Source organism: Phymastichus coffea, unplaced genomic scaffold, assembly GCF_024137745.1.
Source record: "Phymastichus coffea isolate CEN01 unplaced genomic scaffold, Cenicafe_Pcof_1.1 PCOF00155, whole genome shotgun sequence".
NCBI classification, from domain to species: Eukaryota; Metazoa; Arthropoda; class Insecta; order Hymenoptera; family Eulophidae; genus Phymastichus; species Phymastichus coffea.
In genome coordinates, this window is record NW_026706966.1 from 162724 (window position 1) to 187476 (window position 24753).

Here is a 24753-nt window from a genome sequence, read left to right on the forward strand (position 1 = left end):
GTAGGAAAAGAATGAAAAACTTTTATTACTTTTATTAGCAAAGATTTTTTTTTATTGCACGACCTCCATTGTTTGCAGCAATTATTGGTATTCAGTTAAAGTAAAAAGATACCATAAAAATTATTTACAAAAGCTTAAATTCTATACCACAAAAATCTTGAATTCATTATACAGGCCGTGACAAACTTTAAATCCACAACTCATTCTTTTGGACTCTGCTATATTTACATTAATAGATAGCAATTCTTACACACTTACATTAACGCATGCTCATACTTAGAAAATGTTTATAACCAAATATTTAATCGATCCACAAAAAATTCATTTGTTTTCGAACGGGTAGTTTACAAATTGTCGGCGATGTTAATGAAGCTAATATACAAAAATTTTATTTTTGAACAAAATGTATGAAATCGTATAAAAATTATGATTTCTGTAGAAAAGTTCACTTTTAAATTGTTAATTAACTAATTTTAAGTAATGTTAATTAACTAAATCAATTTAAATCTTCGAGTAACTATTTGCTGTTTTAATTTCACTCACTTACGCACGTTATATATATGATTTTCGCTAAATTCTTTCTCAATGATAATTTTTTAAAGATTTGATCATTAAAACATTCCGTTAGTTTATACACGACAATGATATGAAAATTCATATGTGATGATGAAAAATGATGGATCATAAAAAACATAATAGGAACTTAAAGGTCCATTGGTTCCAAAGCTGGATCATTACTAATAACATCCATTGTCTGATTCAAGTCTGGAATGCTTTCGTTGTTGTTATTTTCATTGGTGTTCATACTATTATTATTCCCTGATGGTGGTATCGGAGAAGGCGTTGGAGTATCTCTTGGAGTAGGTAAAAGACGTAAATGTTTACTTGGTGGTTCCCAAAGAACTAAAGCCATGGAGGGCCGGTCCCTGAAAAAGAATACCTGTAGCTCTAGCTTTACTTTCCCCAAAAAATTTTCTTTTGAGTTTTTTTCAATTAAATAAAAATCAAGATTTAATAAAAATTGAAAAGTGCAATTAAATTTTCTTACAACAAAATTTTCATTCTAGATACTCAAATAACACTCAAATACTTACAATTTTGAAAGTAAACTTGAAGGAAGAATTGGATCTGTTTGTATATTTTTCAGTTCATCTGATATTATTAGCCTAGGTTGTATTTTATTTTCATCTATCTCTACTGTCTTTGTTATGTCAACATCTACACTACTAGGCTTAACGGTATTTGACAAAATGCTTGTTGTTGATGTTGATGGACCAGCTTCTTGTGCAATGAATGTATTATTACTTATATGCATATCTTGAAAGTGTTGAGTCATTTTTTCTTCAGTAATAAGTTGTTTCCTTGGATGGCTAAAACAACAGCAGAATAATACAATTAGATTTAAAAAAAATAAAATTAATAGTTTAATCAAATTGACATATTATATAATTAATTACCAGAAATCAACAACATCAGGTGTTGCCATCTCCCACTTCCGTTTTCCATGGAGTTCAGCTTTCATATTGGAAGCTGTATTACTAAAGCGAACCAAATCTGGTTGTTGAGATGCTGGCATAGCCCATGGCATTGTCATTCGAGGAACTTCCGTAGGGACATTCCAGGGTATCCATTGAGCTTGTTGATGGTTCATGATAGGTTGGAACATGGACCGTGGCTTATGAAGCTGAGTCCCACCCATGACATTCTGAACCAGATTTAGGGGTGCTGAGTAAAATTGAGTGGACATATCTAGCATAGAGCAGAAAGATTTAGAGACAATCTATGATACTTTGTTTTATAATTGAAAATATCTAATTTCCAACTAACATAAAAAATGCTTTTTATGAAAAACAACTAAATGTAAAAGTGGTTTGATCGTATGATTCTGATACATTTGCCTAAGTTATAAAACATTTACCTATATCTGTCTCAATAATCTTTAGCCAAATTTTATTTCAAAACACCATCTAAGATAAATATCAAACAATCCAAGGAAAATGTAAGTTAACCTCCTGCAACTACAGATGCATACATTTTTCAAGCTTATTTATATTATGATGATTTTGAAATTTATTAGAAGGTGCATTGAAGTTTATTTTTATAAGTTATTTACTTACTGGCATCGAAAGCACCCTAGGCGCTTCTTCACTCGACTCGGTATCCAGATCAAAGCTTACTAAATAAATGCACTTTTCTAGAAATCTCGTACGACTTTTTCACTCAATTAACTTGACTCAGTAGAACTCCTTTTTTCTGTTAATAACTCTTTTTAACTGATTTTCACTATGAGAAAATACCCTCTTATATCTTTATTTACATGAAATAACCGATTAATTCACTACAAAACTACAGGATTTTAACAATAACGAAGCGACGTAATGAATGATGGCATACATATAAGCAGTACAGCTCAGTACAGGCTACAGACTGCTATCTTGTTCCGTGCTTTTCTGTCTAAAACATAACAAAAGTTCTTACCTTCGAGTGTACCTACATATAAATACATACGTCGTATTTATATACATTAGTTCTACAGTATGCGTGTGCGCTTGCGCAAAAAGACCTTTCCAGTAATTTCATCTTAGTTCTCGGCTGATCGTGAAAAATATAGTGCGTACCGCTCGTCTGCCCGGACATTAATTCGCGACCCGCGAAGTTTAAAATCTAAATCATTTTCTCGACGATTGAGTAATATTGATGGCATCAAATCGATTTTTTCCGGCAAGTTGTAAGAGAACAAAATACCAAAATAAGTTCTTCTAAGCTCGTTCAGTGTCGTCGAGGTTCAATTGTCGGAACTAATTAGGATTTTTTACTTCATTGATTGTGAATTAATGTCCGGACAGAGTACATATGCATATGTCTTGAGCATATAAATAAATGTTGTCATGAATTTCTGTTGAGTGCAATGTGTATTGCAACTTTTGGTAAATTTAGGCCAATAAATTATAATAATTTTCGATTTACATGTCATTAGATCGTTAGATTTTTGGAGCTTCAGTATGATGTAATTTTCTAAATTCTTAATTAATCTAAATCTTACCTTATATATTTAGGCAAAAATCGCAAAAACGTTCATTTAAAAAAAATATTTTCATTGCAAAAACTGCTCTGGTACAATATATTTTAGAATCGTACAACAATGTCAACAATATGTTGATTATTTTATTCTGGAAAAAATTGCCAAAAGAAAAAAAATACCTGAAACCAAACCACACACACTTTATTACAAGCGTTAATAAGTTAAAAAACAAGTGCAACAAGCGAATCAATCAAAAGATCGCGCGCGTAGAAACGAAAAAGAAAGTGAAGAAAGCGCTCTTATCGAGTTATTCTCAAACTAGTGAGAACGACGTGAGAAGGAGGCAGGAGCTAGGGTGAGGAGAGGGTCGATAAAGCAGTGTAAGCAAGCTCGTCGTCAGCAGCTCGATTCAGCAGCAGCGCAGCACTCGCGGGACGCTCTCGCAGCCGCCGCTCGTCATTGTCACATGTATGTACACCGTGCGGGACGATCACCGTCGCCGCCGCCGTCGTCGGCAGGTGTGATTGTTGAGAAGATAGTGTGAGATGAACACGGAGGTATTGAGCGGCTGCAACGAGCAGAATCGTTGGGCCGATTTTTGCGACAATCAAGCACGAGCCGCGGCCGCCGAATTCGCCAGGTCGTTTTGCCACTATGTTAATGTGGAGCTCAGTGAAGCTGCCCGAGCCAATCTCTCTTATCGAGACTTCCTGCGGCGCTTCGTCGAGAGCTTCTGCGAGCATTTTGAGGCCGAGTACCTTAGGCGTACTGCCAAGTACGTATGCACGATTAATATTACTTCATTTTGTTATTATCGTCGCAACACGACACGACGGGTGGCTATTTTTGCGACTCTCGCAGACAACATTGCCAGGGGATGCTTTAGTTTTCTTCTTATTTTTTTTATGTCTCCACGAGGATTTAGGACAAGTAGTGTAAAATTTTAACGTCCAGCATCAAGTTACAAGTTTTAGTTACAACCATGTTTAAATACTAGATTATTTTTATCAGAATTAGTTCTTAATGATTGTTAGTAGGGATTGAACAATTAATGTATTGAAGTTTATCAATAGTAGTTATATACAAAAGTGCTATTCATAAGAGAATTCAGGAGGGAATAAAAGACATGATGCAGTACAATACACTTGATTACTGATGGGGAATCATTAATTTGTAATTGTCCCACTTGAAGCTGTCTTGTATTAGAAGTCATCAAATTCACTTGTGGCTCACTTACCAATCATTCCACTTTCAGACATGACATAGTATATGTGAATCAGCTTACTGCATGTTTTACACGTTTAATAAATGCATTATGTGTTATCATTTTATAAATCAGTTTAAGTTTCACTTATGGCAGTCAATATGATTGCTTTTTATTTGTAAAATAGTAATTTTATTTGTTAGGTTTTTCAATGTTAAATTAAATTGAATTTTATGATATTTTTTAACAATGAAAGCTACTTTTTACGTCAACTTAGCAGCTCAAAAAGCAGGCCAGACTTTCCTTATGAAATTGTCAAAAATCAAATTAAAATCATAATCAGTACACATTGATTATTCAAAAGATAAGATAACAGACTTTTTCTCTATTACTTTCTTTTCTCTTTGTATACCAGTCATAATATTATCTGAATCAATTTGTGCTCTATCTTTCTGAAATTCACATTGGAATTTCAAATGATAAATTTGAATCATTGACCTGATTGTATAATGTTAGTGTTGGCTTCATAAACTTGTCAAGCATTGAATTCAGTTTTAGTTTCTTTTCAAAAGCAAACAGTTCAATTTTGCCAAATTAAAATAAGATTTTAAATTGTCCAATCATCATACGCATTTAATTAAAATCAATACTTTATATCTGGATTCTTATAGATGTATAATCATACTAATATTATTCTAATTCAAGATCACCAACAAATGATATAAACTCCAGACAAGCCTTAACCGATTATGAAGGTAACTCAACAAATCAAAACAACAGAAAACCAGTGCGAACATCGTCCCATGAAGAGTTCAGTGATTACTCCGAACATGATGGTGAAGTTATATCACCAAAACCCGTGCATAAGCCGTTCTTCAGACGTTTATCATTCAAAGGTCTCAAAAAGGGTAAAGGCCTATTCCACAAGCAGCAGAGCGACGAGGTGGAACTATCCCATACGGACGGTCGTCGTACGGATAAACATTCCAAAGCGAAGCTATCAAAGATCATCGTGGAATGTAGGAAGGAGGGTAGCGTGAATGCGATGATCGTCGAAAACACAGATGTGCCTCAGAAGTTTGAAAAGTGCAGACTAGCACTGGTCAAAGCCAGCGCTGGTTACATGCTTGAATTCTATTCCAATTCTAAAACTAAACCACGTCATGGTATATTCTGCTCATCGATTACGGAAGCTCGCGAGACGACGGCTTTGGAGATGCCTGATCACGAGAACACGTTCGTGTTAAAAACTCTGGAGAAGGAGTTTATTATCGAAGCGAAAGATCCAAGTGACATGAAATCTTGGCTGGCAACAATCAGATACTGCATGCGAAGTAACTATGGACTTGTTAATACCATTGCTGGTGGCACCGTTGATTCAATAATGGGCGAGAGTTTGATGCATGGCTCCGTATCGATGAATATGGACGGCGAGAGGATAAGATCAAATTCGACGAGTAAAAGTACTCGTTCTGCTATCGACCACGTGGACGAACAAGGAAATCCTCCAGAATTACCACCGAGACTTAGAGCTACGAGTCACAGTAATTTGGATTTACGGTCGTCTGATCAAGAAAACGAACAAAGTAGCCTCACTTCCGCTTTTCAAAATCAGTTCAAAAAAAATTTTTATACAACTATTAATTTTTCTTTTTCACTTATAGATGCATCGGAAGGTGTTTGCCCTGGCACAACAGAAGTTGACTTATCGAGTAGTTTGCGAGAATATCCTTGGTTCCACGGTACATTGCCCAGATCTGACGCTGCACAACTTGTTTTGCATAGCGGCGTCGAAGGCCACGGTACCTTCTTAGTGAGGCAAAGCGAAACACGTAAAGGCGAATACGTGCTGACGTTTAATTTCCAAGGGAGAGCTAAGGTAGAAAAAGAGATTCATTTACAATTCAAATATGCTCTGTGATTTTACTTATACTTTCTTGCTTCTGATTCATTCTGACGTGATTACCAATTGAATGCGCAAGATGAATTTTGAAGGCTCTTCAAGGATAAATAAATCGTATTAGAAATAATTTGTTTTCAATGAAAATAGATTATATAGATCGAGGTGTTTGTGATAAAACTGTATGATTTAATTTCAATAAAACAATTCAATTATGTGAATAATTGAGAACAAGTTAACATTTTGAATTTTGCAAATAAATTTAAAAGCTACAATCTTATATGCTATGAACAAATACTTCATTCAATTAAGTAATTTGTACTGCACGACTTCTTATGTTTGTTTTTGCTTTAATCTGATGCGCCCATATAATTGAAAACATCAGCCTTTCGCGAATTCATCTTTTGAGTGGCGTCCATTCATCAGTAAAATACTCATTTGTTCGATCATTCGCTACCCAACATCCAAGAAGCTATTTATATCGCCAAAATGTGCAAGATTAGTAAAATACTCGCGGTTATAAATTTTTACAGCTGTATTAAAAAATTCTTTCCTTTGTATTCAGTACTGTATATTTATACACATCAAAATCAACAATGAAATTTTAGAACAATTAGAAAAAATGAAAACATCTACCCGGTATAGATTTCGGTTATATATATATTATTATATATTATGTTATATTATAATAAAAGCGTATACAGTCATCCAAAAATAAAATTTTGAAAAAAACATATCGTAACAATGCTGTTGTTAGTGGTTTTCTCATTTAAAGAAATGAAAAAAAGAGAAAAACCAAAAAAATTTTTCTTGTTGTAGCATTTGCGAATGACACTGTCGGATACAGGTCTGTGTCGCGTACAACATTTGGTATTTCCTGGAATCTACGACATGCTGGACCACTTCAGGGTACATCCAATTCCCTTGGAATCAGGTGGAACAGCTGATGTCAAACTTACAGAGTACGTGCTAGCTAACCAACTGGCTGCTTTGGCTGCTACTGCGAGTACAACTGCAAGTTTTGCTCAACAACAGCAACAACAACAATCGCAACAACCGGAGAGAAGAGCTGCAGCACCACCAGAGACTAGAGAAGTAAGACTAAGCAGCGGCAGTCTAACGCCGCTTGAGTGAGCGATCATCATCACACAAGCACACCCGTTTTCCCACAGTCTCTCTCAAGTCAAGTCCTTTGGCTTTACAAACAAACCAGTGAGTAGACACACAAGAGAAAAAAATGCATTCTCGAAAAAACTGAGATTGCTATCGTAAAGTACGACTGGAATGTGAACGAGTTTTTGACCTTTTGAATTTTACTAATGCTGTTTTGAAGATTTTCAGGGTTTCATAGTAAAACTTAAATATTACAATAATTATGTGATGTACTACTAGTTATAGAATTTGAATATTTCTAAGGAGAAAAATATTTAAAGAATAAAAAAAATTTTTATATTTTTCTGATACTTTAGAAGTACAATAGCTTATTTCAAAATTAAACGTTTGAAAAATTTTAAGATTTCAATTGATCCAAGTTCAATGTAATTATAAAAAGAAGTTTTAGAAAAATTCTTAGACAATATACTCGGAAAATTCTGGTCAGTTACAATAACTGTAGATTGAGTTTTGGTTGACTAAGAATAATGATTGATCAGAAATTGTTAATGACTGGTGCGCACTAATTGATTTGTTAAGATATTTATTCTGACATCAGCTTCTCACCTTAGTGGTACGAACGTCATATGCTTTAATGCTATAACAACAGTTCATTGTCTTTTCTTACTTGGCTAATTATTACTTATATTCGTTTAATCTTCTATAGATCTGACACTTTTCAAACAACTATAATAACGTTTAAACAAACAAAGTTTTAGTTTATTTATGATTTTAATTATTTGAAAACAAATTTTTTAAATTTCTTTTTAAACTACTAATAGGCATTTATTTCATTTTCACACCACGTTAATTTTGTACAGTTAATTAAAATAATACGCAACAGTCGTCAACTAATTATTAGTGAATAACTATTATGTAGCCATATGACCGTGGGGGACGGGTTACATTGGTGAATGGCGATGTAGATTTATTTGATTTTTTGAAGTAAAAACAAGACCATTACAATGTATACACTTAACTTATATATTAAAGCAATTTATATGATGAAATTAAGTGTATTGAAATCTGTTGTGGTATTGTTGACTAATATAGAATAATTTATTAAATGTATTTTCTAACAAATTCACTAATTATTTTTATCGATAAAGATGGAGGTATTTTTGTATATAGATTAACCCGTACATTAAACACAGTTTACATTTCAAATTCAATCTGCATAGCGTTAAAATAATTAGTCATAATTGAAAATTCGTATTGCGCAGGTACAAACGTTCGCCGGTCCAGTAAGGATGCGGGCCGAATCGCTGGAACGACTCGAGCAACAACAGCAACAGCAACAAAACGACGAACAGGCATCGACAAGTAGGGCAGTACAAAATGCCTATAGTTTCCTTTGACGGTGGATGCGTAAAACTTCTCAACGTCCACTTGGCCCACACGGCTGACATTTGCTCCTCGTTATTTTTTTAAGTTTTTTCGTTGATTTATTTTTTTTTCTATACGTAGTTTGTTTTAGATATGACAGAAGTCATGACTGACGAATGATTTGTCAAACAGCTTATGTTGGTGCAACTTACTTTCTCCAGTTTGATCCACTGGTAATCACACTCTTGGTCACGATGATATTGTAACCGTCAGGCCAGACTGGGCTTCCCTTGTTTGGCTGATATATTACGTACATGATGACGTTTTTTCCTACCACTTCCGAAGACTCATCTGCAGCTCCCTCAACAGTATATTTATCTTACAACACAGGTATCGGGTTTTATCCGTGTAATCTACGGAGATTATTTCCGTATACTTGGAATCTCAGCAAAGTAGTTTGGTTATTAAGCCTCTTCCTCATCCGGTATCGAATCTTGGAAATTGTTTCTGCCAAGCAGCCATTGCTGCAATAGCATCCTCTGTATGCGACAATGGCTTGTACTTAGTTCCGCCATACGTCTAGCAATTAAAAGACACCTTAGTTGAGAGCTGGTGAATTGCCAGATAAAAAATAAATGCAAATTAACAATAGTATTTTATCATGGCCCCATTTAGACTACCCCTTCTGTCTAAGCCAAAATCTTCCGAAGTAGATCTTTCGTGTCTAGCAAGATTAACTTCGCGAGCTTTAGATTTCGACAGACGGGTTTCTTGAAATCAGGTGTCAAAGAAAGTACTTACACTCCTCCTTCTAAAAAAGCTTTCATCTTCAACACTTGTAAGTAATTTTCCTCAAGGCTGTACAGTTTTGATTATTTGAAGTAGTATGTGGTTGAGCTTGTCGATATTCGATTTGGAAACTTGCTTAACTAACACGATTCTCTTTGTTTCTTTTCATCCGGCTCTTGCATGATGTATAACGTGGATCAGCCGCTTCGCATAATCCGATTCAAATTTAGTAAATGGCGCCTTTTATTGTGTAGCAGAATTGAAGCGCAAATTCGCCGTTACGCCTGTGGTAAATCGAAATAATTAAACTTGTGACGACAACTTGTATAGAAGATTTAGCATGTAATCTCAGACAGGTTTTCGCGTATCCCTCTTGCATTTAAATCATGTCGCCATGTGGCTATTGCTTGAGCTCTAGTATAATTATATCTTTTTTTCTTATTTTTTTACCGATCACATTTTAGGAAACGCAAGTTTACCCGTGAAAGCGTAATTTTTTTCATTTGTATTTTTCTTCGTAGTCGACCGTGTAGTTTGCTTTTGCTTTCGCCGGTGCTTTTTTACATCGATAATATTATTACCACAGTGAACTATTAAGAAAACATTTTTAGCTTTTGCTGACGCATATTTCATAAAGTAAAACAAAAACTTGTATATTTTTTTAAGAAATATAAGCGTAATCTATGCGTACTGTTATTTAAGAAAATATAGAGAAGCATACCGAGTGTGTATACAACGTATGTGAATGCCATAAAATGCCAATGCAATTAAGGAATTTCCGCGACAATTGTTACTCAACGCGTATGACTGTTGATAATAGCTAGCGAGTTTAAGTCTCATGAACAATAATTTTTGTTTTTTTTTATTTCCTTTAAGTTAAGTATTCAAAGCTACGAAGACAAGTCATATTTACTGGATCACAAATTATGCTGTGCAACTCGCATTCCCAGTTTTTTTATATAATATACAAATATAAACGCGTACCATCGAGAATACAAATGTACTATAATGAGATACGTACACTCGCGCACACACACACACACACGCGCGCGCGCGTGCACCCACATGCACACAAACGGGGCATTTGTGCCTTTGAAAAGAAGAGTCTAATTGTAAACTGTAATTATTGTACAGTATCGTAATTTTTTTATAATACTGTTAAAAATGAGAAAATTTTTTTTTCTGTTTTTTCACTTACAATTATTGCGTTATATGTACACGGTTGTTTTTTTTCATCTATTATACAACTGATTATTTTAACCATAAGTACTAAGTTACGGATACGCTGTGACAATTTTAATTTAGTGATTGATGAGATCTGTAATCATCGAAAAGAAGCACCTAATTTTTAAAGTTTTTGTGCTTGCTGACTTGAATGTATTGTTATGTATAAAGTACTAATTTTTTTCGATCATAAGCTTCGGTGTATGAATTGTATATTTTTATTAATTGCGCAAAGTATTAAAATACTTTCGATATATCTGTGTAACTGTTTGCAAATGAAAAACAAAAGTGATAAAACGTAAAATATGTGAAAATTGACTTGCGATTCGCGAAATTAATCATGTTTGTTAATTTTTTGACATTGTTTTTGAATGTAAATTAAAAATCTTTTCTTAGTATTATCTCTGCACAAAATTTTATTTACAAAAATAAATAATATTGTAATGAAGGTTTCGAGAAAAAATTCGCAGATGTAATTTGTTACCTCCTATCCTGTTTATTTTTTTTTATTTTAGTGTTAAATTTATACAGGACAACATTTTTACATGTGTTCATGTTGGCACAGAATACAACGATTTTTATCTCATGTACTGCATATTACAAACGTCGTGTATAGTATCATCTAGTCTAAATAAATTTAGCCTTTGTAATTTTTGTGCTTATTAGTCTTATTATTAATCGTCAAAATATATACAAAGTAATTACACTTTGAATAACGTTAATTTTACAATTAATTTTCCTCGTCGCTACCAACATCAATCACTGGTGAGATCTGTAATAAAATGTTTATCCATTCTCACGGACGTTCCTCTTGTTGTCGAAATAATTTATATTTTACTCACATAATACTCAATGTAACAATTGATTCCATTTTCCGTTTTGATCATGTATTGAAAACATAAAAGACCCTCTTCATTGGTTCTCAAAGCAACTTTATTAGAGCAAAATAACGCTTTCATTGCTGGTTTGATATGTGATAACATATATTTTGATGTCGCCTCTTTCTTACATTGAAAAGTCTCTATCAATTCGGTATTGTGTGTAGCTGGTAATTGAATGTGACAATCACCAGCTACCCCGGATGTGCTAAAGACAAAGTAAGGCGATGTTGGCGAGAGATAAAGCTAAAAAAATCATATCAGCAATGAACAAACGAATGTGTAATTTATTTAATTAAAAATACAATTAATACCTTAAGATGATTACTTGATGTGTCAAGTTCAGATAGCACATCTTTTAATAGCTCACTGTGTAGCAGGGCTTTATTCATACTATTTTGTGGTGTTAAATTAAAGTCTAAAAGTTCGTCTGCTTCTTGAGTTTTTAAAGAACAATCCACTACCACACCATCTTCTTCAATTAGTACTGTGACTGGATGACCTTTACCCTAAAAAAAATAAAAAATATAGATCTTAAAATTGATTAATGAATAAAATTTAAAAAAAATTAAAAGAATTATAAATACATTACCTTGTAATGCATTTCCATAGAAACAGTAGAACCTGAGTTTATACTTTGCCAAAACATTGACAGACATTCAACAAGTATATTTAAATTAATACGAAAAATAATGTCTTCTTTTATCAGAAAAGGCTCAAAAAGTCCTGCAGGAAGGTAAGCACTAGCTTGCATGCATTTTGCATCTTCAACAGTTATTTTTAAACCATTCTCTGAACCAGAACATGTTGCAGTCTAAAAAATGTTTATACAGTGAAAATAATTTATTCTTACATGCTAATAAATGAAAACTGATTAGTACTTCTCTATAATTAACTGCTTTTAAAAGCTGAATCACTGTTTTGAGATTAGTTAATCTACCTACAAACACATAGTCTGTCATGGTGCTAATACAAAACACGTCCTAGCAGTACTTCACAAAATTTAGATTCTTGAATAGTTTGATAATTCAGATTAGTCTGCGTAAGTGATGCTAACCAAACTGCTAATATATGTTTACAAGTAAAGGTACTATGTTCTTTCAGAACTTGATTCCTAAAAATATAATAGTCAGAGTTATATCAATTCTCATGAGATTGGATAATAATGAAAAAACTTACTCAAAAGATAAACAAGAACAAAAATTAAGATTTGGGAAAATTGTATAAACTTCACTACTTTGTCCTTTAACTTCATAAAAACAACATGCAGTTCTATTTTTAATCGTATGTTGTGTCAATTCAACTTTGAATTCAGTTACTTTTTTTGACTCGTACAACTCAAGAGCTCTGTCAAATGTTGCTCCACACATGCAACGCAATCTAAATAAATGCAATGCAGTAACTATAAAGTTAAATATGAGATTATTATCAAAAAAATTATATTATTTCTACTTATTTATCAAAATCAAACTATAACTCACGTTTGTTTTCTTTTTGGAAATCTTCAGCTATTTCTGTCAGCACACGTCTAATACTACTTTTAAAACAAACGTTGGAATGATAAACCACTTCGTCTTCACTCATTTTACGTTAAAATACAGAAAAACGTTCCACTTGCATCTTCACGATTTTCAAACTTAAAGTTAATTCCAACAATAATTAAAGTATCACAAACTACACTTGATCACAACAACGAAAATAAATCTCATCGTCTGCCATACGAAAAGAGCGCGAAAAATTAGAGTCAATCTTTACTTATCAACAGCCAATATTCAACATGCAATGCTAGCGCGAACAGCGCCACCATAAGATAAAACAGCCTTAATGACAATCCGCAAGAGTCGCTCGACTCGACCATCATGCAAAGGCACATACTACCAGATCAATAAAAAACATTCGCTGCACTCTCGGAAGAGTAGCCAGGCAAAAGCAGCGGTGTCTCAGTTCAGCTCAGTTCTCTCTTCACCACGGCGACGACATAAAGTGAGTGAGTCAGTGCCTCCTGCAGTCTAGCCATACATACACAGGAAAAAAGACGCTTTGACTTTGCCTACTTACATGTTTCTCTCTCGATGTCGAGGTACACGCAGTATATATTTTCGAGTGTGTGTATGTGTGACTACGTATAGCGTAGTAAACAAATGAGCTGCTATTTTTGTAGACCTGTGCGTCTTTTGCGAATAATCAATTTCAAGAGAGAAGAGCTAGAGTCTACGTGTATAGTGGGATTAGCCTTTTTTCTTTTTTCAAGACATTGTTATGATAGGCTGCTCTTTAAGCTGGCACGCGAGTTTATTAGTTTTTCGAAGTCAGATTGTTTGCAATCTGTCACTTAGCGTCCAGTTCCGAGTAACAAAATTTAACGATGACTTTGTAGAGTGGAATTGTTAATTTATTAATAATGAAAGTTACTTAGTGTTTAATATTGAATAGCTCACGTTAATATTTTAACACTTATGAATGGAGCTGTCACACTTGTTTTCCTTTATTTGAAAATAGTGTTGCCATTATATAACTTATTAAATATTTTTTTTCGAAAAAATAGATTTTACAACAAAGCAACAACTAAAGATTTAAATGTTCTTCATTCATAGTATAATCATTATTTATCAGGTTTTTACGTCCACGATAATAAAAAAGCATCGTTGAAAAGAGATAAGATTTCTGTATTGGAAGTAGCTTTATCAAAACATTGGTCTATTAGAAAACCGTGATCATCACACATAACATATCAACATGCGATTCTAGCTCACTTTCTACAGTTTATCTTGAGAAGGATTTTCTCAGATCTTTTATTTCGTTCCTCTCATCAAACGTTGTCTTTGATTTTCTATTTTAAACGATGATCAAAATCACTGATTCACATCCTAACAAAGAAGCAGCTGACCATAAGTAAAAGTTAAAAACAAGAGAGATAGTCGGCATCTGTAAGGGTCCGTTGATATGTATTTCAGATTGAAGATGGGATCAAAAGATCGAGCAGTTGACACTCGGAGAGCATTAGGCATAGACAAGTGAGTGTCCTCGTGGTATCGATTGTCCGCGTCCTTCGCGAGTGTCGCGATATATATTTTTAGCCGTGCCGCCACACGCGGCTTTTCAAGCTACGGATAATAGCAACAAAAAGGAGAAGAAAACTAACGACATGAGCTCTGTGTGGAAGCGATTGCAACGGGTCAACAAGCGAGCTGCCAAATTCCAGTTTACCGTCTCGTATCATGAGGTTCATCTTGTGACAACGACCAAATGGTAAGTAAGGCAACCGACGCTCTTTATATACGCGCCGAAGGTTTTCACCTTGAGAATCAGGTTTGCAAATCGATCAAATTGGTCGTTTTTATCCCACCAACGAGCAGAGCTGATATATATAAACACAGATATTGTTCGCGCGATTAGCGAAATGCCGAGGCGGAAAATAGTGCTTTTGTTTACCGTTTTGCGCCTCGTTTATACATAGACGTGATATTTTTGCTTGCTAGATAGAACAATCTTCCCGTTCGTCTTTCGTTCAAAGTCATCGCTATGATTGCGCTTTTCGAAATGAAATTAAATCAACCCGAGTTGAGAACAAAAGTCAAAACCAGGAAGAAACCCGCTGCCGATTCGCGATATTTTACGATGCACGTTTACTGCCAAGCTACAATTTGCTTGCAAGTTTCTTCGCACGCGTCAATTCGCGAAATTACACAATCGCTCATTACAATTGTTAGTCATCCAGTGTATACTTCGAGCGCCAATTTCATAATTACTTCTTGCTTCACGGAGAGTAGCAATAAATCGCGAGCGATTTCCCCGTTTTCGCCAACAACGACTCATTAATTTCGGCAGCGCAGGAAAAAAAAGAAAGGAAAAGGTCAGCGGCGCGCGACCGGGGTAATTGAACCATACATACACGCCCGCTCGAAACAAAAAAGGAAAAAAAAAGCGACGAGCGAGAGGCGAGTGGAAGACAGAGAGGGGAACGGGACGCGAATGCGGGAGCTCTACTCCTCGTTTTCGTAGCGCGCGTTCACGAGTCGAGCGGCTTTTGTCAGCCCGTCGGAAGTTTGTTTCCGATGTAGTGCGCGCGGCCAGGAGTGTCGCAATTGGCGCGACCGAATCGGCCGGCCGCTTCTGAAAAATCGCGTCTTCGCGGTAGACCACGCCGTTTCCCGTGGGATAACGGTAGCCGTATACGCGATTGTTCGGTGCTCTTGCCAAACAGCCTGTGAGCAGGTCGATTATGTATATTTTTATAGTAGCACGGATGCGCGTGCACCACATTATAATGTTCCGCGGTAAAGCAGGCCCTGCGAATTATTTAATTCTTAATGGACTCGTTTATTTATGCGTCCGTTCGAGACTCGTCGTACGGCTAATTACGTTCTCTTTTGTCTTTATTTTTGAGAATTACGAAAAACTTATCTCGTCGTCTCGTTCACGGGAAGCGATCCGTCAAATATGAACTACTCCGTCGGCATGAAATTCAGTAAACTATTTCTGGAATTCAGTAAAAAAAAGCTTGAAAGTCGTGAAAAATCGCAGCTTTCCAAATCTCTCACAATCCGTTCAAGCGAATAGTCAGTCCCTCGTGTATTTTCGTATTTTCGGACCAGCAACCTTATCTTTATGTATTTCGACCCGCTGAATCTGCATCCGGTGTCAAGGCGACACGCTCAAGAAAACAACAGTTATTTCATTCAAAGTCCATCGGCCATAAATCAAAGCACCGATTCGTTAGTCAAAAAAAAAAGCAAATTTTCCATACACATCGGCGCGCATTCAACCGTGAACGCAATCTCAAGCCAGAACACATTGTTCTTACTCGCTGGCGCCCACGAGTCGTCAACTTCGATACAACAAGTCTCTTTATCCGCGGAAAGTTGAATCGCTTGTCATTGTTTGCCTCGGAACGGAGCTTCGCGAGCTGCTGGGGTCTAGCTCGACGAGAGCCACGCGCAGAAGCAAGGGAAACTCGCTAGACCCGTCGCAGCATTCGTGCCACGCGCGAGAATCCACTTTCCAAATGATCGCGATAACGCGGCCGCCTCGTAAAAGGGATACGTCAGCGTTGCCGTCCGTCGGCGGGGAACGACTTTCCGAGAACCGGCAATTACAGGCTTTCCGTGGCTATCGGGAAAGTGGAAACGAGAGGCGCGCGCGAACGCGCCAAGCCGTTGCGCCAGAGAATTCCAATCTTATGCAAATTCACGCACAGCATCGCGTTTCCTTTTCCGATCGCCGCGCTCTGTCCCCTCGCTCGGCCGCCACGGGTCAAGGCTGCTGCCGCTCGACTTTCGTAAAAAGCCGATCGGAGGCGATCGCCGAGGTATAGCGGCGCTACAGCCGCGATGCGTCTCGAGGAAGCGAGAATTGTGGCCGTTGCGGCGGTAGGCGAGGCGAGGCGAGGCGAGGCGTAATTAACGGAAACGACGCGCGCTTTGCCCAACAGGAAGCCGAACAAGCTGAGCGTGGTGTGGACACGTCGAAGCCGAAGGGTGAGTACCGAGCCGCTGGACTGGGAGCCGAGTTTGAGCGACCCTATGAAAGGCGCGGTCAGTTGGCCCGTACCCGACAACCACACCGTCTCCGTAACTTTGTTCAAGGACCCGCGCACTCACGAGCTCGAAGACAAGGACTGGACCTTCGTCATCGAGGATGTAAGTAGTTGTGCGTCGACCTGTCTGATTAAGTCGCGCGAGTCACCGAGCAAAGTTGCCCATTGACGATCGCGTCAAGCGAGAGAGAGCGAGGATTTCTTTTTGTTGCTTTGTTTCGGGTTTGCGAGCTCGACTCATTGCGAAAAGACAGTCTTTTACGGCGGAAACGTGAAATCATTTTTCGTCGGGCAGGTCTCGACGACGGGCAAACGGCGTCACGTGGCCGCGGCGAACGTAAATATGAAGAAGTATGCGAGCTTGGAATCTAGTCAGCAGCAGCTCAAAATAGACTTGAAGCCAACGTCGAAGAAAATCGTCAACGCGACCCTTGAGTGCACCATGTCGTGCGTCTTCCTTAGAGAGGGCAAAGCCACGTACGTTACCATTGGCGTATTTGCATTGCGAGGGAACTCGGAATGCAGACCGTACAATGTCTTTTCTCAATTCGCAGAGATGAAGATATGCAAAGTATGGCCAGTTTGATGTCGGTCAACAATAACAGCGACATCGCTCCGTTGGATGACTTTGATAATGAGGACATACCGGAGGACGTGGAGAACGTCTCTATAAGGAACTTTGACGAACTATTCGACATTTCGGCCAGGGACATTTCTGCTAAGTTGGACTTAATGACCAGTAGTCTCACCGATGGCGATATACCCAGTACTCCAATAAGTGGTTAGTGTACCGATCACTTGGCTATTGACTTGCTCGAAAGCACCACGTGTCGATTATTTTCTCCGCAGTGGCGAGTTTATCCAAAGACGATACGACGCCCATCAACGACGATCAGAGACACTTTTTGCGTGATACAAGCTTTTCTACGGATCTCATCGATACTCCCACCGAGAGAACGCCTAAAACTGAATTTGTACACAACAAGTAAGTCACATTTCCAAAATACTACTGTCCAAATTTAAAAAGCTACTTACAAATTTGTTGAGCTTGGCAAACAACTTTGATCATGGCAATATAACATTTACAGTCTTAACTTTGAGCATATCGCGCCAAGAATCTCGCTACGACCACTCGACTTGAAAAAGCCAAATCCATCGGGTCAACGAATGCGCGACGTAACTCCCGGCCAAGATTTACTCGAGTGGTGTAAAGAAGTGACCAAGGATTATCAAGGGGTAAAGGTTACAAATCTGACAACCTCTTGGCGAAATGGCATGGCTTTTTGTGCGGTGATTCACCACTTCAGGCCAGATCTTATGTAAGTGATAGAGAGAGAGAGAGAGAGAGAGAGAGAGAGAGAGAGAGAGAGAGAGAGAGAGAGAGAGAGAGTTGTTGGATAAATAACATCGACGTGGCTTCGTTCAGACAATTAATCTAAGTCGACCCATTCGCGATATGTCTATTTGCGTATATGTGTCGACTAGTCGTGACTTACTCCGCAAAATGTTCTTTTTTTTTCTTTTTGCCATCACGATTGCCGTTCGACCTTCTGTAGATAGGATTTTCGATTGACGAATGCAGTTATTCATCAAGAACAAATTTTGAAATTGTTTTGTATGCGACAGTTTAATTCACTTTTTAGTAACATTGTTTGTGTAATTTTTTTATATTTTATTTACAATGACTTCCGAGATTTTTGTCTATTTCATCAAAGTTTAAAAGAAAAATCGAATAATTTTCTTTCTATTCTCTGAAATATGCATGCTCATAACATTTCATACTCAAAACTAGATCTTGATAAGAATTGATTCTTCAATCGAGGAATCCCAGTAATGCATAAAATTTTGCAGTCGTATAATGAGCAGTTTCCGAAGATTCTCAATTTTATTGGCACACTCACGAGGTTTAACTTGCTCAATACGAATTATATTTATACGTTTCTCGGAAATGCAGTTAATTCATTCGAAACAAAGTAAACGTTTTCTTTTTCAAATTCCAACACTATTTTATTCCACTTCAATATTAAGAAAACCTAATCGATCGAAGCTTTAATTACAAGCAAATCTATTTTTAATACAGCGACATAGACGCATTGTTGCCGCATGACGTCAAGGGCAACTGCAAAAAAGCATTCGACGCAGGCGAAGCTTTAGGTATACCTCGTGTCATCGAACCCGCAGACATGGATATTCTCACAGTGCCTGACAAGCTCGCTGTAATGACTTATTTGTACCAGTTACGAGCACACTTCACGGGTCACGAACTCGAGGTAAGCCGAGCTATTATGCTTCGAATTAAGCATTGTTATCAAGATTTTGTAATACACCGTATTTGCGTTACGCGCAATTGACAGGTACACCAGATTGGTAAAACCACCGACGAGTCGTCGTACATGATCGGCAGGTTCAATACGGATAATGAATCGGATGTCAGTGTTCAGCTGTTTGGCCAGGAAATAATTAATTTAAGGAAGAAAGAGATTACTGACCATCGGAATAATAAGAATGATGCGAACCGACGGTAATATTATTATACATAAAACGAGATATTGTTTGAAACACTGGATCTTATTGAATAGCTTTTGTTTCTAGTTCAAACCCATTCGATTACAGAAAGGAAGATATGGAGTCTCTGCGAAATAAATTACACTTAAGCTTGAGTATGGACCATCAAGACGAAGCATTCAACAAGGAAAAATCACCCTCTAGCGTAAAGGAGGTCAAAGATAAGATTCTTGCAAGTTCGAAAAGTATCCTTGGCAAAGTTTTGTCCCCGACTAAAGACAAGTTTACCAAAGAACACTCAATCACGAGAGACAAGGTATTTTGTTGTTTTTTTACTTCTATTTCTGTATGCGATAAATGGTCATTTTCGTGGTGTGAAAAAAAAATCGAGACTTAGAAATTAAACGACGTACGTTAACATCAGAGTAAGTCACCGACACCACAGCCGCGTCCCATTCTCATGACTCGGCGGCAATTGACTGATCCATTTGGCTCTGACGATGAAGATGAAAACACGCAAGTTGTTGAGGATCAGTGCTCCGAGACAAATTCCATCGGCAAAGCCCCTACCGTACACGTACGAGACGTCAGTATGCACGATGGATTGCATGCGTTGTATTCTATTTCGTCATTTTTTTTTCTTAGCGTTGAATTATTGCAGTATTAATTGTACGATTAATAGTTTTCACATTTGTCAACTTGTTTTTATCACATAGGTAACTTTTTATAAAATTATCAAATTTTAATTTACCTTGGAGAACACAAAAAATAGATAATATATATAAATGAATGGATGAATCTATGAAAAATTATTGCATGTGCGTCAAATTGTGTGAACGTATCTTCTGCCCAACGGCATGCAAATGCACGATTTGGTTTTGCCTCTTTACCAACTGGAGCATGCTACACCTGAAAAAGTTTTAAATTCACTTCAACTTTTATTTCTTTAGCGAATTTCTTTCGATGCCGCATTATTTACACCGAGTAAGCTACAGTTTTAGCAAGTGCATTATCGTTTTATTTTTTGCATGGTATTTTTTGATAGAGCTAGGATAAAATTATGTTTGCAAAGTATTTTTTGAAAATTTGAAAGTAGTTTTGAACACATTTAACACTTATGCAATTTTTTATTTGTTATTCACAGGATTCCATACACTCAGTTGACAGAGGTAGTCGTGCAAGTTCTGAAGGTCGAGGCATATCACCGTCACACGAGGAGCAACAACCACAATCACCAATGCAGCATCAACATCGAATAAAAGTAAAAACATGTTAAATTTCTCAAATGTTCTTTTTTGGATGTTTTGTTTGGCTTCCGTTGATTTATTTTGCTAGCACCATTTGTATATTAGCGTATGAGCGTGTGAGTAATTCCCTGTTTGTGATTTAATTGTACGGCACTTTTACGTAACAGACTCATGTGAATCGTCCTGAGGTGATTAGAGAAAGAGCCAGACAACTTTTAGAGCAAGCTAGAAATCAAAGTAGAAGCACTACCCTCGGCTCTGCCGCCACAAGTCCCGTTGAGGTTTGTTTTTGGTTTCTTTTTGTTCTCCGTTTTCTTTTTTATTTTAGGAATTTTACTTTTGGTTTTGGTTTTGTATTTGTGCACGTAATAATGCATGTAGAGAGTAGTATGTTATTTGTTTTATTTTTAGTAGTAACGAACTTATTTATTTCATTGAATTATTTGAAGTAATGAATATGATTTATTGTAGCTTTGTTTAAGCTACTTCGATTACACTGATTAATTTCAAATTAATTACTGATCCAACAGTAAATTTATAAGTAACTATAAAAAGTTAACTTGAAAAAATCTAATTAGAAAGTGGTCTTATTGACCATACATTGAAATTATTACTGTAATATTAGACCATGTATTGAAATTATAACTGTAATATTAGACTGATGACGAGCGACAGCAGCAGATGCGCGAGAAAGCTAGAAAATTAATAGCCGAGGCAAAAATGGGTGTGAATTCTAGTCCAAACGGTGACGACAATGTTAGTGACAGAAGGTCCATTGATGGTCAAAATAATAGTCCTAGAAGAAGTATGACGCCCTCCACTCCAATTGATAGAATTAGTATTAATGTAAATAACTGATATATGTTTATAGTCTTTTTAAATTGATAATAACTTAGTGACTAATGTATCATTATCCATTTAGGAATATAATGGAAACGTAGTATCAAATATACCAGGCTCTGAAGTAGAAAAAAAACTTGGTTCTCCACTCTACTCATTTTCCAAAATCATGGAGAGAATTTCACCTGACAAAAGTCCTGATGACAGTCCATATTCACGAAGAGGAGTAAATACTTAACTAGATTACTTAAATTGACGACTAATAAATTTATTTTAATTGTCAACATATAATTGCAGCTGGGCAAGGATATGTCGTCGTACATTCAAAACGAATTGGAAGCGCTTGAGCGCGAGCAAAGTCAAATCGATATTCAGGCTGCTAAGTTAGAGAAGCAGTTAAGAGCGGCTATGGAGAGTGATAACGAAGAAGAGACAGAAAGATTGATGGCACTGTGGTTCACTCTCGTTAATAAGAAAAATGCTCTGCTTAGAAGACAAATGCAATTAAATATTCTGTAAGTGGTGCTTGCACTAATTATTACAATTTAGAGCATTTGTATCATGACTTTCATTATAGGGAAAAGGAAGATGATTTAGAAAGGAGATTCGAGCTACTGAATCGAGAGTTGAGAAAAATTTTAGCCGTTGAAGATTGGCAGAAGACAACAGAACAAAAAGTTCGTGAGAATCTTTTGCTCGAGGAGTTAGTTTCTATTGTAAACAAGAGAGACGAGCTCGTACACCATCTTGACACACAAGAAAGAGCGTTAGTAAACTTAAACTATTCTTGATACTTCAAAGATTGATAATATTTTGCATTAACTTCATTAACTTTTGCCACCGTATTGTAGAATCGAAGATGATGACGAAATAGAACGTGATTTAACACGAGCTGCAATAGCACAACGAAATAAGAATTGTTCTATCCAATAAAAGCATTATGTTTTCTTGCTAATTATTACTAAATAAATCAAGGTAATCATCCATAATATGCAAACAAAAATACTTCGATCTTATTAAATAGGATATTTTTTTCCTTTTAGATGCGTCCATAACTACTGTAGAGTTGCCAAAGAGTAATAAGAAGTAAGTTTGAGCTTGAAATTAGTGTTAACGAAGTACTGAGGTCTAATTACCGATAAGCTTCGCAAGAATTTGACACGCCGGTGTTTTCAAAAATAAGAGACGATGCATTTTTCGCTGCGATCTCGCGTGATTGTATGTGAAGCATTGTGATGAAGCCTATAAACAGGGCAATTTTATAATCTCCACATAGCAAATGATTGAGATTTTTATTTCTTATTAACTATAGTTCCGATGTTTACAATGAATGTTTTTTTTTCTTGTTTATTGTATATGTTGACTGAGTTCGTGTACTTTGTTTGATAGAATTATCAAACTTCTTAGAAAATTTTGCAGATCTCATGATAGCTACAAAAATTGTACTTGTTGGCTATAAACGCAATGATTGTGTTTTAATCAAAGAATTTTAACATATACAATCAGACAACAATGTTCGTCGTCTGTCAATCCATGTAGTCGAAACAATGGAAACAAAATATAGTCTCCATTCTCGAAATCGTGCCATAAATGTATTTTTGAGCGCAAACTTGCGTTGTGCTATCGTCTTTTTGTTGAATTTATTATCGATGTAAGATTTGGCGATGTAAGTCACACGAAGAAGGTGCAAATTTTATTGAAGAAAAAACAACAAAACTTGTATTTTTTACTGCTGATGTCATACTCGACACTTATTAGCGTGTAAGCTTAATCTTTCGTTTGTAAATACGTCTTAGTGCTGAAATATGAATAATTTTCAATACTGTCTTTGTGCACCGTTGTGAAGAGATTTGTTTTAATTTTGCAACGTTATCAAGAGCCGTGATAAAATAAATATATATTTTCAGTGCGGAAAACTCGTAGATCGACGAAATTTTATGTATAAAATAATAAATAGAGGGTGTATTACTATATAAATTATGTTGCTTCAAGTATACGTACGGTAGATATAGATATCGTAAAATTTTATCAATTGATTGCACTTTCATTGTTTCTTGATCGAACGAATTCAATGCATTTATGAAAGCGTTTTCCTTAGTTTGGTTTCCGAAAACAAAACTATTTTACGCGAATTGAAATAAATGACTAAAATCTATTGAAACATATTTTAAGTAACAAATCTGTACCGATCCAATCATGTTTAATTTAAGAATCACAGTAATGTATAAGTAGTGCAAATGAATGTTGCATATTATTGAAGTTTACATAAAGACTTCTAATCTGCAATAGTCCACGTTATTGATAATTCACTGAGAGCAAACAATTACTTAAAATTTCTGTACTGAAATGCTGTTAGTTTTGGAAAAGAAACAATATTCTTTGTTTACCTGTAAACAGACATGGCACCTTTTATGAAATTAAAATAGAACTAACATTGCATCGTACCAAAGTATGACGAAGTTTTAAATGATTCACACAATTTCACCATGACTGACTGAAAACAAGAAATAATTAATCAAAAATTAATGATTTACTTTGACGTTTGATTTGTTAAATTGTATATATATATCCGAATCCATTTGTCCGCTAAACAATGAATACTCTTTTGAAACATTTTAAAAGAAAGTGCCTCTTTTGATGTTTAACAAGGTAACTATTTCTGTTCCAAAAAGACGATCAATTACGTGATTTTTGCAAATTTTATATTAAAAAAATTAATCATGCTACTCATGACGTTGACATAAGATTTTCACTGCAAGCGTATTGTCTAATAGAACTAAAAGAAAATAAATAAAAAACTGATAAATACTAGCCCGCTGTCCAGTGCCTATATAACAACTATATTAAAAACTATGCAGTTAATATAGTTTGAATTAGTTTCATTAACTTCAAATGATAAATTAAAAATGATAAGCTCTTGCCAGTGTTTAATAATTTTATTTGGGAATGCATTGATGAAGAGCGACGTTTGCTAAAAGTGATCTAAATAATGTATCCCGCGAAATAAAAATTATTTAAAGGTAATCATGGAATATTTATTAATATCATGCAATACTTATTTATAAGGTTGAGGCTCAATAAAAGCACTACTAAAAAATTCAGCTGCATTTCTATCAATCCATGGTGAAGC

General features: G+C 35.9%; 5 protein-coding genes across 16 annotated transcripts; 2 read left to right on the forward strand and 3 right to left on the reverse strand.

Moving 5' to 3' along the window:
• Positions 1–8: 8 nt before the first annotated feature.
• LOC131672603 (von Willebrand factor A domain-containing protein DDB_G0286969-like) lies at positions 9–2438 on the reverse strand. 3 transcript variants are annotated; one of them, XM_058949944.1, is made up of 4 exons: positions 2118–2438; positions 1458–1705; positions 1095–1370; positions 9–926 (listed from the first exon to the last, which is right to left on the reverse strand). In XM_058949944.1, exons 1-4 carry the CDS (start codon positions 2121–2123, stop codon positions 704–706), a joined length of 753 nt encoding a protein of 250 aa, XP_058805927.1. In that variant the 5' UTR covers positions 2124–2438; the 3' UTR covers positions 9–703. The 3 variants fall into 3 exon arrangements, with proteins under 3 accessions (XP_058805927.1, XP_058805926.1, XP_058805925.1); XM_058949943.1 differs by having other exon boundaries at positions 1458–1749; XM_058949942.1 differs by lacking the exon at positions 2118–2438 and having other exon boundaries at positions 1458–1756.
• Positions 2439–3413: 975 nt separating this feature from the next.
• LOC131672630 (SH2B adapter protein 2) lies at positions 3414–8653 on the forward strand. Of its 2 annotated transcripts, none has more exons than XR_009302635.1 (5): positions 3414–3797; positions 4932–5812; positions 5891–6105; positions 6946–7338; positions 8502–8631. XR_009302635.1 is itself a non-coding variant. In XM_058950004.1 (5 exons), the coding sequence occupies exons 1-5, from the start codon at positions 3568–3570 to the stop codon at positions 8634–8636; spliced, it is 1737 nt and encodes a 578-aa protein (XP_058805987.1). In that variant the 5' UTR covers positions 3414–3567; the 3' UTR covers positions 8637–8653. The 2 variants fall into 2 exon arrangements, 1 of the variants encoding a protein (XP_058805987.1); XM_058950004.1 differs by having other exon boundaries at positions 6946–7221; positions 8502–8653.
• A 2595-nt stretch (positions 8654–11248) lies between these two features.
• Positions 11249–12595, reverse strand: LOC131672632 (cell cycle checkpoint protein RAD1). The gene is made up of 5 exons (XM_058950006.1): positions 12377–12595; positions 12088–12309; positions 11810–12004; positions 11460–11741; positions 11249–11389 (listed from the first exon to the last, which is right to left on the reverse strand). The coding sequence occupies exons 1-5, from the start codon at positions 12455–12457 to the stop codon at positions 11348–11350; spliced, it is 822 nt and encodes a 273-aa protein (XP_058805989.1). The 5' UTR covers positions 12458–12595; the 3' UTR covers positions 11249–11347.
• LOC131672636 (zinc finger SWIM domain-containing protein 7-like) lies at positions 12462–13079 on the reverse strand. Its single transcript, XM_058950008.1, has 3 exons — positions 12977–13079; positions 12675–12897; positions 12462–12609 (listed from the first exon to the last, which is right to left on the reverse strand). The coding sequence occupies exons 1-3, from the start codon at positions 13077–13079 to the stop codon at positions 12462–12464; spliced, it is 474 nt and encodes a 157-aa protein (XP_058805991.1).
• A 54-nt stretch (positions 13080–13133) lies between these two features.
• Positions 13134–24733, forward strand: LOC131672629 (EH domain-binding protein 1). 9 transcript variants are annotated; one of them, XM_058949998.1, is made up of 20 exons: positions 13134–13575; positions 14450–14744; positions 16927–16972; positions 17081–17134; positions 17327–17508; positions 17586–17812; positions 17881–18016; positions 18120–18350; positions 19112–19301; positions 19386–19552; positions 19624–19852; positions 19961–20122; positions 20681–20797; positions 20951–21064; positions 21441–21629; positions 21706–21849; positions 21921–22138; positions 22201–22389; positions 22475–22598; positions 22667–24733. In XM_058949998.1, exons 2-19 carry the CDS (start codon positions 14641–14643, stop codon positions 22554–22556), a joined length of 2781 nt encoding a protein of 926 aa, XP_058805981.1. In that variant the 5' UTR covers positions 13134–13575; positions 14450–14640; the 3' UTR covers positions 22557–22598; positions 22667–24733. The 9 variants fall into 9 exon arrangements, with proteins under 9 accessions (XP_058805981.1, XP_058805980.1, XP_058805977.1 ...); XM_058949997.1 differs by having other exon boundaries at positions 13138–13575; positions 16927–17134; positions 19645–19852; XM_058949994.1 differs by having other exon boundaries at positions 13141–13575; positions 16927–17134.
• The last annotated feature ends 20 nt before the right edge of the window (positions 24734–24753 follow it).

Excerpts from the sequence above, each read along its gene's own strand:
- LOC131672630 (XM_058950004.1), top strand. The coding sequence starts at position 3,568 with ATGAACACGGAGGTATTGAGCGGCTGCAACGAGCAGAATCGTTGGGCC. Across the intron at positions 3,798-4,931 it reads TACCTTAGGCGTACTGCCAA|ATCACCAACAAATGATATAA; the intron begins GTACGTATGCAC and ends TTCTAATTCAAG. Across the intron at positions 6,106-6,945 it reads ATTTCCAAGGGAGAGCTAAG|CATTTGCGAATGACACTGTC; the intron begins GTAGAAAAAGAG and ends TTCTTGTTGTAG.
- LOC131672632 (XM_058950006.1), bottom strand. The coding sequence starts at position 12,457 with ATGACAGACTATGTGTTTGTAGGTAGATTAACTAATCTCAAAACAGTG. Across the intron at positions 12,005-12,087 it reads CTATGGAAATGCATTACAAG|GGTAAAGGTCATCCAGTCAC; the intron begins GTAATGTATTTA and ends TATTTTTTTTAG. Across the intron at positions 11,390-11,459 it reads ATTGTTACATTGAGTATTAT|ATCTCACCAGTGATTGATGT; the intron begins GTGAGTAAAATA and ends ATTTTATTACAG.
- LOC131672603 (XM_058949942.1), bottom strand. The coding sequence starts at position 1,756 with ATGCTAGATATGTCCACTCAATTTTACTCAGCACCCCTAAATCTGGTT. Across the intron at positions 1,371-1,457 it reads CCTGATGTTGTTGATTTCTG|CCATCCAAGGAAACAACTTA; the intron begins GTAATTAATTAT and ends CTGTTGTTTTAG. Across the intron at positions 927-1,094 it reads TCAAGTTTACTTTCAAAATT|GGACCGGCCCTCCATGGCTT; the intron begins GTAAGTATTTGA and ends ATTCTTTTTCAG.
- LOC131672629 (XM_058949994.1), top strand. The coding sequence starts at position 14,641 with ATGAGCTCTGTGTGGAAGCGATTGCAACGGGTCAACAAGCGAGCTGCC. Across the intron at positions 18,017-18,119 it reads ACTGAATTTGTACACAACAA|TCTTAACTTTGAGCATATCG; the intron begins GTAAGTCACATT and ends TAACATTTACAG. Across the intron at positions 21,850-21,920 it reads GTCCATATTCACGAAGAGGA|CTGGGCAAGGATATGTCGTC; the intron begins GTAAATACTTAA and ends ATATAATTGCAG.
- LOC131672636 (XM_058950008.1), bottom strand. The coding sequence starts at position 13,079 with ATGAGTGAAGACGAAGTGGTTTATCATTCCAACGTTTGTTTTAAAAGT. Across the intron at positions 12,898-12,976 it reads TTTCCAAAAAGAAAACAAAC|TTACTGCATTGCATTTATTT; the intron begins GTGAGTTATAGT and ends TTAACTTTATAG. Across the intron at positions 12,610-12,674 it reads TGTTCTTGTTTATCTTTTGA|GAATCAAGTTCTGAAAGAAC; the intron begins GTAAGTTTTTTC and ends TTATATTTTTAG.